Here is a 17,654-nt window from a genome sequence, read left to right on the forward strand (position 1 = left end):
TAATTGTGTGCACATGTTTTTATTACATATGTGCAGATCTGAAAGTCATGAAGGTCAGTGAAGATGCACAGGTAGAAGTTTGTTGAAGCAGACTCTAGAACTATTGTTTAAAGAAATATTAAGTAACAAACATCTGAACCCTGAGCCTCAGACTAATGTTGAAACCTATCTGATGTTCTGAAACTGAGCCAAACACCAAACAGTCACAACAAAGATGTAAACAGTTGTTTCTGTGTCATATCAGCTGATTCCAACTGTGATGACATGTGGTTTACACCCACTCCAGAGCAAATAAAACACAGCAATGTTTCATGCCTCTGCAGCTTTTTGATCATATCCTTCATTTCAGATCAGCTACAACCACAGATCCAGTCTTCATCCTGCTCCTGTGACAGATTCTCACACCAACAACATGCTGTTCTTCATCTTCTTATCGGTTCTGGCTCTGGGTGTCGCGTCTCCAGGTGATGGTGATGTGAAGCTACAGCGAGGTGGTTGTCCCCCGTTCTGGTACACCTTCAACGGCCGCTGCTACAAGTACGTGGCCACACCGATGACCTGGGCTGATGCAGAGCTCTACTGTGCGTCACAGAGGGCCAACCTGGTGTCCATCCACAGTCTGGAGGAACACAATTTTGTCAAAAGTCTGATCCAGAATTTTGACCACGCTCTGGGACGTGCCTGGATTGGACTCAGCGACACCCAGAAGGAAGGAGCATGGATGTGGTCTGATGGATCCCTGGCGGACTTTTTCTTGTGGCACAGAGGAGAGCCCACCAACAGCCAAGGAAAAGAACACTGTGTTCACACCAATTTTGCCCAAGATAAAACATGGAATGATGTTCCGTGTTCAATATCTTATGCTTCTGTCTGTATATCTCGCATTAACTGCTGATTGATCAGTGTAATGTCTCATTCAGTCCTGTTGATCAGTTAAAACTCACAGGACCTCAATAATAAAAATAGAAGGGTGAATGTTTGTCAAAAAAAATTTTTTTTCAAACCTTTATTGCTATGAGTTAAATGTAAAATATATAATTATATGCCTGTATTGATTTATTGTCAATAATGGTCAAATGGAGACAGAACTACAAGATGTAAACAGAAGGACTGACATGTACAGAAGTTATTACCAAGAGTTATTGTGGCAGACTAGGAAAGAGTTGAGAATGAAAATACGCATCCAGTAGAAATAGAACATTATTCTTATTTCTTTGGATTATTGCTTCTGTATGTTGGCTGAATTCAGTCATATTTGTGTGAGTTTTGTAATTCTACATGGCAAATATACTCTTGCCATTAATTAAAAATATTTTAACCTAACATGTCATGTTTCTCAAATCTTCAAGCTGTTTGCTCTCAATGTGAAGTGTGTGTGCGTGTGTGTGTGAGATATATGTACAAATCATGGTTGTGTTTTTGTATAGATCAACAGATAAGCTAGGTTATCGATTTAGGTGTTACAGTTATTATAGATCCGGGCCTGATTGGACCCTTTGGCGGGCCGGATTTGGCCCCTGGGCCGCATGTTTGACCCCTGTGAATTTGAGTGTATGGCGGTGTTTTTCAACTTTGGGGTCGGGACCCCACATGGGGTCGCCTGGAATTCAAATGGGGTCACGTGAGATTTCAGGTAATTGATAAAAATACAAAAAAAACTTTACTAATAAATATAAATAAAAAAACATATGTTGAGTTGACAGAGACAATCCCAATACATAAAAGACAAACTCTGAAGCTGAAGCACTGTGGTTCTGTTTATTTTTCAAATGTTCATTGTAGCCAGTATGTATTTATTGATTCAAAATTCCTTAATTGTTCAGTATTAATTGTCAGCCTTGTAAATCCAAGCTGGACTGACTGTACATATCCTGACCAAGGAAAATAAAATTCTCTCTTTGTGCAGTAATCTACACCTGATTTTTCTGCCTCCGTCCATAATAATATAAATTATATAGACTAAAATCTACAATTAATGTGTATTTGCAACATAGTATAGCAAACTATTACATGATCAAAAACAAATTCATTTTAGCAAAAAATGTCTCTGTTTTGAATGTCTGGGGTCACCAGAAATTTGTGATGTTAAAATGGGGTCATGAACCAAAAAAGGTTGGGAACTACTGGTGTATGGGATGATGCACAAGAGTCCACATATCTGTATTGGCTGATATGGAACTAAAACAACAAAATCCATGAATATACAAGAGAACAGCTGTAGAATAACTGTCCACTGCAGTGACCACTATGCATGAAAGGGTTAATCTTAACCAGACCTGAATGAAGTGGATAACACCTGCAGGTAAAGGCACACTGTGTCTGTTACTGGTTCTTATGCACCAGGATTGGTCACGCCCACATGCCATTTTCGCGCGAAAGATTGGACTGTACCATTGTCACTGACAGGGAGGACTCGGAAGACAGAGCAGCTTTAAACATAGAAAGCAACTTTTTACAACCAAATACTGCGAGAGAAAGGTGGGTTTTACGTAAGACATACATTAGCAGGTTCTCAAAGCTACAAATATTGTACTTTACTAGCAATTTATATATACGCCGATAAAAAACAATACCTTTCTTTTGTAAATCCCAGGTTTGTGTAGCGGTTGGTTTTTAAATCCGCCTCTGCTGCCCATTCACTGAACTCACAGTTTCGCTCTAAAACAGGCTGAAAGTTTGACACAAAACGGATATAAAATGACCCTCACGTCTAAGGTAAGTGACAGAGCAGCACCATAAAGTAACCTTATTTTTCCCTGTCCGTTCTGGTGAGTAAACACCGTCTCTTCCTGCTGGTTTGGCCGACCTGTAGCTGCTCCGTCCTGGAGCTAAAAACATCATGTCTACCTTTCCCCTGGTTTTTAGAAGTACTTTATTATTATTTTGTGTTGAAAACCCAGACACTGTTTATCGGATTCTGTTTGTTTGACCCTTCCTTACATCCTCTTTCTTTGTTCTGACCTGGTTAACACGTGATAGGCTTCACATTGTGTACATTATGGAAAAATAATAAATGTTAGTGATGCAATGCAGATGCACAGTTTAGCTAACTAGTATGACTAAGCTACACCTGGGAGGTCAGAGGTCATCCCACTGCAGAGGTACACAGAGGAAGTGGTTAGACAGATGCCAGCAAGGTGGACTAACCACATCCTGATTGTTACGTCAGTGGTTCTCAAACTTTTTACACTTGAGTGCCTACCCCCTGAAATATACTTTTTAGCCAAGTACCAACAACTCTCACTTCAGCATTTTTGATTGAAAAAAATCAGGCAAAATTTGTTGCTGTGCCAAAGGTGTCTGTTTTTATTTTCCCATCTTTTTAAACAAACAACATATAGCTATTTAACTGTAATATATTAGAAATAACACAATTTTATAAGTAAATTTTGTGTGCGAAATATAAAATGAAAAGTGTACGGAATAGGATTAGGGCCACTGTTTAAAAAAAAAAAAAAAAAAAAAGGTCCTATATATTTGTATTATTATTCTGAGAAGAAGGTCAGAATTCTGGATTTTTCCTTAGAATTCTGACTTTAAACACAGAATTCTGACTGTAATCTCAGAATTCTGACTTTTTTCTCAGAATAATAATAAAAAAAATGAATATTGGACCTTAATGTTTTGTTTGTTTGCTTGTTTTTTCCAGTGGCCCTAATCCTCGTCTGTAAAAGTGCCCTCTGGCATTGATAAGAAAAATAAATTAATTGGTCATTAATTAATAAATGAACCTTTCATGAATAAAAAATAATCACTCAAACAAACTCATTTTGAATAATATAAAATAGAAATGTTCTTAAAATGTTACCAAAGCTTAAACAAGATGACTGACAATAAAACTACTGGTGTCAATTTCATTATATGAATGTATTTATTGTATTTTACACTTCAGTATTAGGCTAATTCTCATTATTTATTTTGTATTTAGTACATGGTGACTTATTTTAATGCATTTTTCCCAAAAAATTTCAAGTACCCCTTGGGCTTCTTCTAAGTACCCCTGGGGGGACACGTACCCCCATTTGAGAGACTGTTAGATGACAGTTTCAATCATGTAGTCACAGATATTCAGTACTGACGGCCAGAAGTGTAACCATCAGCTTTATTTCGCATAATAAATATAAACCATTAAAAATAAATGTGCTAATGTGAACGATACATAATGTTTAGGTAGCTAAGAGTGAATTACCAGTGTAATGTTATTAACAGTATGTGGTGCCATTTCCTTTGGTACCACCTACCTCCAATCATCCACTGATTCCCACATTGACTGAATATCCTGAATCTCCTTAGTCACACGTGGCTTGTGAATGGATGTGGCTCCCTCTGGTGTAAAATATGAAAACGTCCGTAATGGAATAGTTTACCTACTTAGGGACGTTTATTGTTTGACCTCATTTGTGTGCATTATATCTAAAACCTCTCCTGCAGGAATTCACCCATTTATGAGACACACCTTTGTTCTTTTGTGCACAAGGAAGTGTATTAATATTAATTTAATCCAAGGTTCTTCTGGGTATAGATATGTGATATTATTTGCTTAAAATCCAAGAGTTGTAATAGCTAACATGTATGTTGTAGATTTTGACATTACACACACACTATACTGACAAATGACACTAATTTGCTCATCCAATTTGTTTATTCGTTAGAGGCTGATATTAGTAAGTTATTAACCTGTTACTCAGCCGTTACCACCCTTGTGATATAAATGCACTTTCTTTGACTTAAAAAAATGTGCTAGATTCTATATACTTTAATAAGATAATTTAGAAAACAGATGAGAGAAGTGCTGGTACCAATGTTTTCAATGTATGACAAAGTGTTATTACACATATGGGTTTAATTACATCTGTACAGTTGATTTATAAATCTTCCATTAGAAAGAACCTGAGAAATGAATGTATTGTAATCTGCAGACACTGTTGTGAAGTAGATCTGGTAGCTCTGAGACAAATGAGCCTTTTGATCTCATTAATTCTCAGATTTTCATATTTTCATCCAAGATCAGATCTTGGAAACTACAGCAAAGCAGCATTTTTTATTTAATTTTTCTTTTAGTTAGTCAAACTTGGTAAAGTTTCACTGCTTCTGGTCATTGTAAAATTTCACATCTAATTCAAAGTAATATATACCTAAATAAATAAATCAGGATCATTGAATGATAAACTCAAATATGATCACTCTGTTTGGGTTTGTACTCTGGATTTGAACTGTTAGTCACATAAAAATGTGAATGAAACCTTTCAGCATATGTTTTGTCTTTACATTTGACATAGGTGCATCATCTATGTGTTCTAATGGTGGTGAAACCCTGTAATCATGTCGGCTTAATTCAGACACCTGGATGTAAACTGGTTTTCTTGTATTCCTTTAATGTCTACCACAGGCTCTGTGTTTCAAGTCTAAGTTTATAACTGCTGAGCTGGCTCGTCTGTTCAGCCAGTCGGACAGCGAGGAAGAGTTTGAAGGTTTCAGTGAGGATGAGGAAGACAGACAGTCTTATAACAAACAACAGAACCCCAAGGTATGAAACCCAGCGACCGTGTTGTCAGATGTAAATTCTCAATAAGAGCGCAACAAAATAGTCGACATGCTGTTCTTCTCTGGTTTTCTTCAGATGGTGGAATCGGAGGATGACAGTGACGTTGACACAGGCTTCTACTCTGATGGTGAGGATGCGCCCCCACCAAAAAGAAGGAGTCTTTTAGTAGCCTTAAGGTGTGTGTAGATTTTAAATTTACACATTACTACATTTGATGTGTTGCATCTGTGTGTAAGAACAGTTAATGCTGTTGGAGAATGTTTGCTGTCAAATGACCCTTCCCTAAGCCCCTCCTTAAAACAGCTACTGTCCAATCCTACGTTAGCAACAGTTACTAGACACAGGAGGCCTGTCAAGCTTTCAGAATAACTCTGAAGTGGGGTTCGTATGGAGCTCATAGATATAAATGTTTATATATTTTTGGTCACTTAATTTGTTGCCTGTGGTTAGTATCTGCTATTTATCAACCAGATCACTGAGAGTTAAAGTTTAATTTAACAGAATGCAGCTAAAAGTGCCCATATAGACACACTTCTACGGTCATTTATTAATTTAGATTTTTATGAGTGTTTTATATTGTCTATAAATCTGACAGCAGATTTAGTCAAGCTTTAGTGGAGGGAGTCATAGCAATTATTTTCTGAAGCTAAAAGCCAATCACTACATACAGACTGGGAATTTATGAGGGTAATTACTGACTATCGACACACATACAGGCTAAAAGTATTATGTTGTGCTTAGTTTTCTTTGGTTTAAGGATGTTTGAGAACTTGTGAAGCAATTTTTGTTCACCATTTGGTCAGGTTATAGTATTTGAATCATCCATCAGAAATAGATCAGGTATTAGCAAGAAAATAGTATCAAATGTGTGTAATAATAGTTCTGAAATATCAGAGAGATAGGCAGGAAGGATTACAATCCTTTATGCCTATCTCTCTGTTTTCATAATCTGGCCTGAAAGAATGTCAATAAAAACTAACCAAAAAATATATTGGCTAATGTTTACCTGCTTAGCACATAGTAGTTTGCAGACATTTGAAATGTGTCTGAACTGAGTCTTATCTGTTTCCTTTGTGATGTACAGCATTTATTCAACCTTGAATGATACACAGCCACCTAGTTAGTTATAATAACTTATAATGTTCAAATGTTTTTACTTGGCAAGAGGTGTGTGCCAACAGAGCTACCGTTAGCATCTTACCTTAGAGGTTTTTGGAACAAAATAACAGTATACTGTGAACAGCAATTTCATCAGTTTCTCTTGATATTAACAAAATATTCTGATTCTGAACATAGCTCTTTTGTGTATCTCTCTGTTAATGCATACATTTCCAATTGTTTTCCTTTGGAATAGTCAAAATCAGCTTTATTGTCAGTTTTGTAAGATGTACAGCACTTACAGAAGACTGAAATTGCAAAAATTCTTAAGGCCCACGGTGCAACAATGAACATAGTAGGAAAAATAAAAAATAGAATGTAACTATAAACAGCAGAGCATTGAAGTGACAATAAATAAACAATAAAGTGGCAGATGAGTTATTGTGTTAAAATGACATATGCAGTTAAAGTACCAGTTTGTGCGTGCGTGCGTGCCGTGTGTGTGCGCGCGTGCAGGGAGGGAGTTCAGCTTCCTGTCAGCCTGATGGATGAAGCTGTCCTTCAGTCTGCTGAATATGTGAGATACAGTCGCAGAACAAATTTTTAGACCACCCCTTGTTTTCTTCAATTTCTTGTTCATTTTAATGCCTGGTACAACTAAAGGTACATTTGTTTGGACAAATATAATGATAACAGCAAAAGTAGCTGATAATAGTTTAATTTCAGAGCTGATATCTATCCATTTTCCATATTTTCTTGATAATAACCAAAACAGCTATGGCATTGTACTGACAAAAACATTCCTTGTAGGCATTCCATGTTTTCTTTTCTGTCTGTTTTAGGCTCATGATACACACAGGAGTTGGTACTGGACTGCATAACCATTGTTTTTGATGACTTTTGACGGTCTAATATTTTTTTCCGCGACTGTAATATCAAAACGCCGCCATAGAACACATGTTGAGAACCAAAATTTAACAGGCATAGCAACAGTAACTAAGGGGGGTAGGGCTTAGTGAGGGTTCATCTATGCAGAAGGGCAACACAATACTTACGTCAACTTTTCCACTGATGAAAGGTGATGTATTCGTGCAGAGAACTTTAGTTTATATTCAATGTATGGTTTATCTTACCTTCATTTCTGCCTCAGGTTTCCTATGAAAAGACTGTCTACTCCCAAACAAGAACCACGAAAGAAAAATGTCAAAGCAGACAAAGTAAGTCCTCCATCACAGAGAGCCAGACGGAGGGTGAGGCAGGAGGAGGAGGAGGAGGAGGAGGAGAAGAAGAAGAAGGAGAAGGAGGAAGAGGAGAAAGAAAAGAAAGAGGAGGAAGAAGAAGAGGGCATGTCACAGAGCCTGAAGAACCACTACAGAAACATTGAGGAAAATAAAGCTATGGTAATAACCTCACACGTTTTCATTTACGGAATATCCTGATAAAATATGTAGTGCAGTACATACTCAGTGTCTTCTGTCTCTCTTTCGTCTGTTTTTACACTTGTCTCTTCTTTCTTCTTGCAGTTGGCTAAGCTGTTTGCTGATCTGAGGACCATGGCTGACCTGACTGTGAACACCACACCTTCAGTGAGTATATACTCTGTAGAAAAACTAGTCTTGCATTGCTAGACTCGCCACCAATTCTGATTCAATACTTTATTGTCATTGTAAAATAGCAAGAAAATTTTCAGGCATCCTTCAAACTGGCATAGCAATACAAGTGCAAAGACCAAATATTAATTACTGCCAAACATGGAATTTGCAATTAAGCATCAAAGATACATAAAATATGCAGTAGAGCAATGTTGTAGTACTTTTAATGGAGGTAGTAGGAAGAGCAAGGGAGGGACCGCAGTGCTATACCAGCACTCCAGAAAGGACTGACTTTATTATTCATCATTATCATTCTGGAACAGGGGACAAGACGCTCTAGTTTGTTAATATTGTGGGGAGGGTCAGGGGGAACTTGTTTGGTGAATCACTTAATCCAATAAGAAAAATTCCCCCAGAAAGAAAAATACCACAAAGAAACTAGCAGACTTCATATTGCATGATCCAGATCTTCATTAGAACTTTAGATTTTTTGTCTGTAGGTGCTACAGTAGCTCTGAGGTTGTTGTTTTTTCATGTAGTTAGGGGGACTCAGAACCACACAGAACAAGGAAGGAGGAGGAGGCGGACTTCCATATTCAGCCAATGGCAGGCCTATTTCAAAAGAAGGACAAAAATAAATAACATGCACTTGGCTAAGGTTAAAAACTCAAGCCAGATAACTCATCACTTGTAACACTGCATTCGTCTGACTGATGTTTTCATCAAAGTGACTTGAAATAAGTGCAGTCAATATTTACTTAGACTTTTTTCCCCTAATCTTTACTCTAAATCAGATGTTTATATGAGTTCCCATGGATTAGAGTATTGATGTTCTTTCCTATTTTTATTTTAAAGGTTGAATTTTTTTTTTTTTTTTGACCCTTGGTTGATTTTTCAGTTGTAGAATCTTTTGAAGGTTATTGCATGACCAGGGACCAGCGTAAGATAATGAGAATGATGTTTAACCAAGTTCTGAATAAATCCTAGGACCTTTGTACAGAAGCCATCTAGAGGAAGGAATGTTATTACCACTATTGATATGTGATAGAAAATCCATAAGTTATACATGTTGATAACATTGCTAAGCTAGTGACAGTTTTTGTTTCCTACATTCATAACTGTTTGCTAAAACTTTTGGTCATGACTTGAGAATTAAGTGTACAGTGACATAAATTGGAGCTTTGCATAAATGTGACTTATTTTCAAAGAAAAGCCTTTCAGTTGATTAGAGCTGCACAATATGTCGTTTGAGCATCGTCATCGTAATGAAATTGTGCGCAATGGTCACATCGCAGGTCCTGGAATGTAGGAGGCAAATGAACTCAATGTGTTCTCATCTAATTTCATCCTGGGTACCTGACACACCCTGCGCACAGCTATCCACCAATCACAAGTGTTCTTAATCAGTTTGCCAAAGCAGACCACACCCCCTGCACATGGAGTGAGTCACTGGTAACAACATTGAAAAGTGAGCAACGAACAAGAGAAAATCACCAAAAACAAAGACTTGGTGCCAAAAAGAATAGCAATGTTAGTTACCTGGAATTATTTCGGTTACAAGAAGGATGATACTGAAACACATGTTCTGCGTTGACAGTGTCTTACACCTTGTTGCTACAACGAGAGGGAACACAACTAATTTGTTTGACCATATATGTCTGCACCACACAGCAGTTATATTCTCCTGAGTGTTTTTTCATATCGCAACATATATCGCAGGGTAAAAAAAAATTACAATGTCATTTTTTTCCAATATCGTGCAGCCCTACAATTGATTCTAAAATATTTATAACTGTTCTTTAGTGTACCTTATAAATGCATGGAATAAAAACAGAGGTAGCAAAGCTTCTGAAAAATGTTTGTTGTTTACAAAATTTTTGATCATGAATATGTTCAGGGGACTGGGGCCATATTTTTATTTATTTTTTATTTTTTAGCAAAAATTCTCATGCTCATTGAACATTATCACACACAAATCTTTAGTATTGAACCTTGAAATACGCAGTAAAATGTACAATGGAATGTTCGATATTTACTCTGAAATTAGGGTGCTTGAATGGGAAGCCAATGCTACAGTATCAGTGTAAATACCACTGAAGTTTGCTTAATTCTGGCTCTATTTGACTTCAGTTGAAATTTTCTCTAGAAATACGACATCACTAATTTTTTTCCCTGCAAACCAATGTGGCAACAGTCAAAAACACACACTTGGACCATCAAAATTTTAGCCTGATGAACAGTTAGGTGACATCAAAATGGCTGTGTCCACATCTGTTGTACAGCCTATTGATTTGCAAACACTCTCTTTATGTTTGTAGAAGAAGAAACGCACACAGGAGAAGGTAACCCCACGGAAACGTAAGGCTGAGGAAATGGGGTCAGAAAGGAGGAACCCATCCCGTAAAGCCCGGCCTCGGGAGAACTTTGCAGTGGAGGAAAAGAGTGAGCCTGTGATCCGCAAAGGCCCCAGAACTGTGGACATCAGGAGGCTGGTGGAGGTATGCTGTGTCTCCAAAGTAGAAACAACATCAACACCACAAAGTGTAACACTGCTGAGGGTTTCAGCTCCAAAAAGCCTTGGCTGCAATAGGGTTCCACTAAAATTTAATATTAATTTAATTTAAAAATTTAGGATATGGTGTTTACACAAAATACAGAGAAAGCTGGATGGTCATATCCCTGTATACATGATCCAGGTATGATAGTATCCAGGTAAATCATTACTGCTGCTGTTTGTACAGGCACTTGTGATGTTTACAAGTCTATGTGTAATTTAATCTAATGTTTCCACAGTATTTTAAACCTACTGCTATTCATATACTAACAGTAATAGTAGACCAGATTTATAGGTAAACATGCCCTCCAGCTGGTCTGTCACCCTGTAGGACGTAGTGGATGAAGGTATTCAACTATGACTAAGGGCAGAGGGTCATCATAAAGTTCAGTGACTGGGTTTAATGTTAACCCTTTAAGCACCGAAGTCACAATATTGCAACATAAGTGAATAAAACAGAGCTTTTTGAAATGCTGACATCAAAATGGAATATTTTTTGGAAAAACTCTGGCGCCTAAAGGGTTAACACATGTACTAATGTTTCCGTTGGGTTTTCATTTGTCACCTGACTTATATTGTTTTTTTTTTTTTGTTTTTTTTTTTGAGGAAGCCGATATCTGTTAGCTTTCAGATACTATTTCCATGTGATCTGCCTGGTATGTTAAATTTTTTTCAATATCTGACAGAATTCTGTGTTTGTACCTCCAGAAGTGAGATGCTTTTGTTGTGGTTTCCACTTTTATACATCTGTGATATCATTTTATGCCTGTGCAATAATCCACAACTGTCAGTAACCACAATCAAGTAACATTATTCCAGTTATTATTGCAGTACTCCAGGTAGAGTGTCCAGATCTCTCAAAACCAGGATTCTGAAATCGGGGAAATGGTGTTTACATGCATGAACACAAAGATGGGATTGATGAAAAACCCCACAGTAACCAGGATACTGATGTGCACAGTCTGAATCTGATCAGCTGTCAATCACATATTTAACCCCTACACCTGTCTGAAAACACCTGACGAGACAGAATCTGTGTCATGGGGTAGATTTTCTACAGCCTTAAAATGATGTTAAGAAGTAGATGCAGAAATCGCTTGTCTTTAAGACCACTCGAATTGGAATTTTTGTTAAACGATGCTAAAAAAACATTAAGCACTGCAGCTGTTAGAACTTTTTTAAAAGTGTCAGCAAAGTGAAATCTTCCCATGAATAATATTTGTGGAGAACCCTAAAAACTACATGTTAAGTAGTGTTCCTAAATTAAAGAAAGACTTCACATTCATTTTTGTAATTGGTAAACTTAGTAATATTAATGTAAAAGAAAGACCAGTCATATTTACATTAATAAAATGTTCTAATTAAATGTTTGAACTACATAGTGATGCTTTGCTTGTGGTTCTCTATCATCTGTTAATTGTGCCTCTGCAGGTGGATGAAGACCATGTCGGCGAACGGCGTAAAATGAGGAAAAGCGGTTCCAGAAGGAGCCAATATGTGGTCAAATCTGTCGACGAGATCACTGAAGAAGACCTGGACAATATAGCGTACCGCAGCAAAGACAAGATCTGGGACAAGGAGAATGTGAGTTGCATCAGGTTGTTGCCTGTGCATGTAGCGCTGTTAGTATTATGGGATGTAAAGGTTGTTTGAGTGTTTTTTCAGTGCTTTTGTGTGGGCTTTGCTGTATCCAGGGCAGCTCATGTCACCAGTGCAGACAAAAGACTTTGGACACCAAGACGGTGTGTCGCAGTGGTTTCTGTGTGGGGGCCAAAGGTCAGTTCTGTGGTCCGTGTCTGAAGAACCGCTACGGAGAGGACGTACGCACTGTACTGCTCGACCCGGTCAGTCTTAACACTCACAGACTAAACAATCAGATTTTCACATGTAAGTTATGTTTCCAGGAAGCAGTGAATGCAGCGTCAAAGTCTGGAGAAACAACACAGAGGCCAAGTTGAGAAGTTTGGGTCTGTTTATTTTGTTCTTGTAGACGTGGTCGTGTCCCATCTGCCGAGGCATGTGTAACTGCAGTCTGTGCCGGAAAAAGGAGGGTCGCTGTGCTACAGGCATCCTGGTGGGACTGGCCCGCTACAATGGTCATGACAATGTCCATGAGTATCTGGAGAGGTACGCCACGTCTTTATTTTAAAGTTAAAGCCTTGAAGCCGATCAAACTCGTGTTATCTATGAGTTTGCTCCTATACATTTAAAAATGCAATTTCTCAATAATGGCATATTAACCATCAGCTCAAGCTCAGGAGTTACATGTAGTATTTGTACTTGTAGATATTAAAAAACGACCTAAAATTATCAGAAGTGTTTAGAATAAAGAGCTCTGGAGTGCAGAGAAATGATCTTAATTTATTTACAGTGATGGACCAGATGTATGTGACCACTGAAAGTGATAAAAGCGAGAAGCACCTGTTGTTTTCACCACTGGACACCACTCTAAATGAAAAGAAGAGTTTGATAATGAAATCGCACTGTCTCTTCTGAGTTTGATTATAAGGTTTATGAAGGTATAAAGTTATTATGTGGTGTTTTTATCTTTGCTAAGTTGCCGTTTGTTGACCCATGGTTCAGACTAAACTGTGACAGTTCTGACCTTGTTTGTTTGATTCCAAACAGGTCTTTAGTTCAGACAACACAAACTGTACAGAAAACAGAGGGGATTACTGATTTTATGATTTGTGGTTGCGGGGCAGCTGTGGCTTAAAAGGATGGAGAAGTGGCTTGTGAAGAGTCGCTGGTTAAATTTCCTGGATTCAACCAGTGACACCCCCCCTCCTCCTTTTGCTCCCTGGGTGCCTGACATGGCAGCCCACTGCTCCTAGTCTACTGTGTGTGGTGTGTTCATGCTTTCATGCAGCTAGTAATGGGTTAAATGCAGAGGTCCAAATCCAGCATGTCTGCATAATGTCAGGGCAAACAAAGATTCTTAATTATGTGACTGTTTTCAGTCTGAAATCAGAGCTAAGCTAACAGAGCTATAATGTAAACTACCAGCTGATGTAATAGATTTTATACCTCAACACCTCAGCCTGTCGCTATTTATAAAACATTTTGTTCATTTTGAATCATATCAGGTGGTGAAATGTTCTCCTTTACCAGATTAGATATTACACATCATCACAGAGGTCTTGTGATTGTCATGAAGCAAACTGTTTCCACAAAATGCACTGAGCAAAAATATAAACATCTCATGTACAGGATTTGTGGAACATAAGATGCATGGCCCAAAATGAGCTCATGAAGTCTTATAATTGTAAAACATGATTAATTCTCTCGATTTGTAAGCAAACTTTCTGTCCATCTCTGCCAGTGAGTGCATACTCAGTGATTCCACCCACAACACAGGTGTGTCATGTCCAGACGCTGCTCAGACAGCGTTAACAGAACTCAGACACGCCTTGGGGACAATAACAGGACACCTCAAAATGTCGAATTTTGTCAGATGTCACCATGACACATGTTGTGAATCATGCGGGAACGTGCCATTGGCATGCTTGATGCAAAGATGATGGCCTTGAAGAGGAGTGAAATAACATGGGATGCTCCTACCATGGTCATGGAATAATCCACAAAAAACTCTTAAACTACAAACATTCATCTTTGTTAAAGATTTTAAAAGTAACATGGAGAATGTGGTGAAGGAGGAATGTCACTTTTTCTCTTGAGGCCATTATGGATGAATAATTGTTAAAGGTGCGGGAGACTTTCGTGACCAATTTTTCCTCAAATCTGTAAAACTTCAGTCATATCCTCAGTATCATGAATCTGTAAGTCTTTCTGTGATTACTCACCTGAATCGCTTGCATTACGGTGAACAATTTCAAAGTGTCATCCACCATGAACAAACCATGTGTTTACAAACAGAGCCAGGATGTAACTTGGGCATCTTCAGAATTTTGTCGTGACGTGCATTGTGGGAAGTGAAGTCTCGCACAGCCACCTGGCAGCATCAGCTAGAACAGACACAATGCGGAAACAGCAGGAACTCCGTTCCCTCTATGCTTATCCCTTCAGCCGTTTCCGCATTTCAGCCGTTTCCGTGTCGTGTTTGTTTAATTCATATAATATAATGTGGTTGCGCCGCCGCAGCCAGGCAGCTGCACAAAACTCCCTTTCCCACAATGTACGTCGCTACAAAATTCCAAAGACGCCTGAGTTACCTCCCAGCTCTGTTTGTAAACACATGGTTTGTTTATGGTGGATGGCACTTCGAAATTGTTCACCATAATGCAAGAGATTCAGGTGAGTAATGACAGAAAGACTTACAGATTCGTGATACTGAGGATATGACTGAGGTTTGACAGATTTGATGAAAAATTGGTCACAAAAGTCTCCCACAGCTTTAATCTGTTTTATTGTCCATTATGTATCATGTATGTGTGTTATATTGTCCTGACTGTATGGCTGCTACCTTGGTCTGGTCTCCGTTGCAAAAGAGGTTTCTAATCTCAATGGAACTTCCTGGTTAAATAAAAAAGAAATAATAAAAACATTCCACAGACCACAATAGACAACCTTGTCAAGTGGATGAGAGGACGATGTGTGGCTCTAACGGAAACCAATGGTAGACACACAAGATATTGAGGGGTGATTTCTTTCAACCGTCCCCCACCGTGTCCACATAAATGTCCCTGAATGCCACACGCCACTATCATGTTCTAACGGACACTAATCTGTACCACATAGATCAGCAAAATAAACTGTGTGTGATTTAATATATTATGTAGCACCTAACGCTATTAAAAGTGTCACACAGGGCGTTTATAGTTTTGCTCCGTGTCGTTGTGGACTCAGAGAATGGAGCCACTTTTGGACTTTGGAAACTAACAGAACAGACCCTGGTCTACCTTCAGAGACCCTGAGGACATGAAGTGTTTCACCTGAAGCTCCAAATCTCCCCTCTTTAGTTTAGATCTTTTTTTTTTTTTTTTTTTTTTTTTTTTTGATGAGATGACATGATGCCTTCCTGTTGTGTGGATCCTTATACAAGAACACATTTTAATATTAAAAATGTTGCAAGTAATGACACTGAATTCTATGTTTGCTACTTTTCAGGTAGGGCTGGTTGATAAAATGATTATATATTGCGAAATAACTTTTCCTCTATAGAAATATGAGACATGCGCTATACAATTTCAGTAGAATTAATTTGTCCATGTTTTGACAGACAGAAGAACTGCCAATCATAATTAAGTAGCACTGCACTGAACCAATCACACTACAGTCACGTCAACTTAGGTTGACGCACACAGCACAGGTGTAAGAGCAGCCGCAGCACACACGCTAATGTTTGGGCTGCAGTGGAAGGTAATGAGTGTTCCCTCAGGAGAAACTGACCAAGAACTCAGGCGACCGGGTTACTGAAAAGTAGTGTGGCATAGAAGCCGGGAGTCCGACAGTCAAAGCATGTTAAGTTTAATTTTTGTTTTACACCAGTTACAGTAGTTATGGCACTTACCAAACACACCCCCACGCATATACCCCTGGCACAGTTTCATAAAGATGGTGTGTTTTGTTTGAGTTCACTTTTAAAACTTGAAAGCTTTTGCCTGCTGGTCAGATGTTTAGTTTAGTTTTAAATATATGTACATGTTTTATTGATCTGAAACAGTTGTATAATGTTCTTCAGCACATTTCATTTCATTTATTAAGATCCCCATTAGCAACTGATGATTCAGTAGCTATTCTTCCTGGGGTCTCCTCTACATTACATTACAATTTTAATTATTTGACATTAATCTTACACCATTCACGCCCACACACAACACACACACACAGGACATATACAACAGCCCAATGCAATAAAAATAAACAAAATAACTACTATACATTTGAACTCCTTCACCAGACAATAGCTGTCTGATACAAATCATAAGACATCTTTCAATATTATCAATACTCATTCCATTGCATGCCTTCTGCACATCTGAAGTATATCTGTCACGTTCAACCTCTGACAGAAAATAAATATTTAAATCAAAAATAGCCTTCTGATGACTTCACAGCTAACTTATGAGTAATGGAAAATTTAAGATGGACAAAAATAGTGATTTTTTTTTTTTATTGTGATACATATTGATATCATCTGGTATTTTAAAAAAAATTATGATATGAATTTTTTTTTTCCTTATCACCAGTCCTATTTTCTGGCATGTCTTTTTAAAAGGCAGTCATTTATTGTTGAAAATAACAGAGCTGCATGATCAGATAATGGACACGTTGAACTTATACTTGTGTTTTCTCTGTCGCAGCATTCAGAAGGAGCTGCACTAGAGTCCAGACTGAAGACCAGAGGAAAACCTGCTGTACAGCTGGTCACTGGTGCTGCATCGTAGGCGTTCATCTAACTAGAGAAAGGAGCAGAAACATGAGTGTGTTTCTACTTAATACCACTCAGAGTTAAGGCACATACACTGTAATGTTTTATGTTTTGGCTGCATAAGATGCAGAGATGTTTTTATTTTGTTCCAATCAGTAGTCATTACTGAGTTGTGTATTTTCATTTGAATGTTTTTACTTTCACTTAATGCTCACTAGAACAAATAGTTACCGTCTGGTGTCTTTCATTCTACTTTTCTAATCTTTAATAACTCTACACCATTTTTGTCAGTCCTCTGTAAGTTTTAATAAAGTACAGTATTCTCTAATCCATCTGCCCTGAGCTTTTAATTTATTCCTCTTGCATTTTATCCTGTGGATCATTACACATGAACTGAACTGAACTGAGCCAGCGTTGACAGAAAGAGTTCTGCAGGTGAGTGTGAAGGAGACAAGTCACATACACATAGTGACAAATTAAAGGAAAACCCAACATCTTACATTACTTGTCTATGAACAATATTGGTTTCATTTT

General features: G+C 38.0%; 2 protein-coding genes across 3 annotated transcripts; both read left to right on the top strand.

Annotated features, from left to right (window-relative positions):
* The first annotated feature begins 346 nt into the window (after positions 1-346).
* LOC115428760 (lactose-binding lectin l-2-like) lies at positions 347-1,019 on the top strand. Its single transcript, XM_030147974.1, has one exon. The coding sequence runs from the start codon at positions 413-415 to the stop codon at positions 893-895; it is 483 nt and encodes a 160-aa protein (XP_030003834.1). The 5' UTR covers positions 347-412; the 3' UTR covers positions 896-1,019.
* A 1,386-nt stretch (positions 1,020-2,405) lies between these two features.
* cdca7b (cell division cycle associated 7b) lies at positions 2,406-17,448 on the top strand. Of its 2 annotated transcripts, XM_030147949.1 has the most exons (11): positions 2,406-2,478; positions 2,594-2,715; positions 5,390-5,527; positions 5,621-5,721; positions 7,794-8,043; positions 8,167-8,229; positions 10,554-10,733; positions 12,221-12,373; positions 12,484-12,633; positions 12,780-12,916; positions 17,053-17,448. In XM_030147949.1, the coding sequence occupies exons 2-11, from the start codon at positions 2,698-2,700 to the stop codon at positions 17,072-17,074; spliced, it is 1,212 nt and encodes a 403-aa protein (XP_030003809.1). In that variant the 5' UTR covers positions 2,406-2,478; positions 2,594-2,697; the 3' UTR covers positions 17,075-17,448. The 2 variants fall into 2 exon arrangements, with proteins under 2 accessions (XP_030003809.1, XP_030003810.1); XM_030147950.1 differs by having other exon boundaries at positions 2,423-2,715.
* Positions 17,449-17,654: the final 206 nt, after the last annotated feature.

Source organism: Sphaeramia orbicularis, chromosome 11 (assembly GCF_902148855.1).
Source record: "Sphaeramia orbicularis chromosome 11, fSphaOr1.1, whole genome shotgun sequence".
Classification (NCBI taxonomy): Eukaryota; Metazoa; Chordata; class Actinopteri; order Kurtiformes; family Apogonidae; genus Sphaeramia; species Sphaeramia orbicularis.

Coding starts and splice junctions, on each gene's coding strand:
- LOC115428760 (XM_030147974.1), top strand. CDS start 413: ATGCTGTTCTTCATCTTCTTATCGGTTCTGGCTCTGGGTGTCGCGTCT.
- cdca7b (XM_030147949.1), top strand. Junction 5,722..7,793: donor AGTCTTTTAGTAGCCTTAAG/GTGTGTGTAGAT, acceptor TTTCTGCCTCAG/GTTTCCTATGAAAAGACTGT. Junction 10,734..12,220: donor ACATCAGGAGGCTGGTGGAG/GTATGCTGTGTC, acceptor GTGCCTCTGCAG/GTGGATGAAGACCATGTCGG.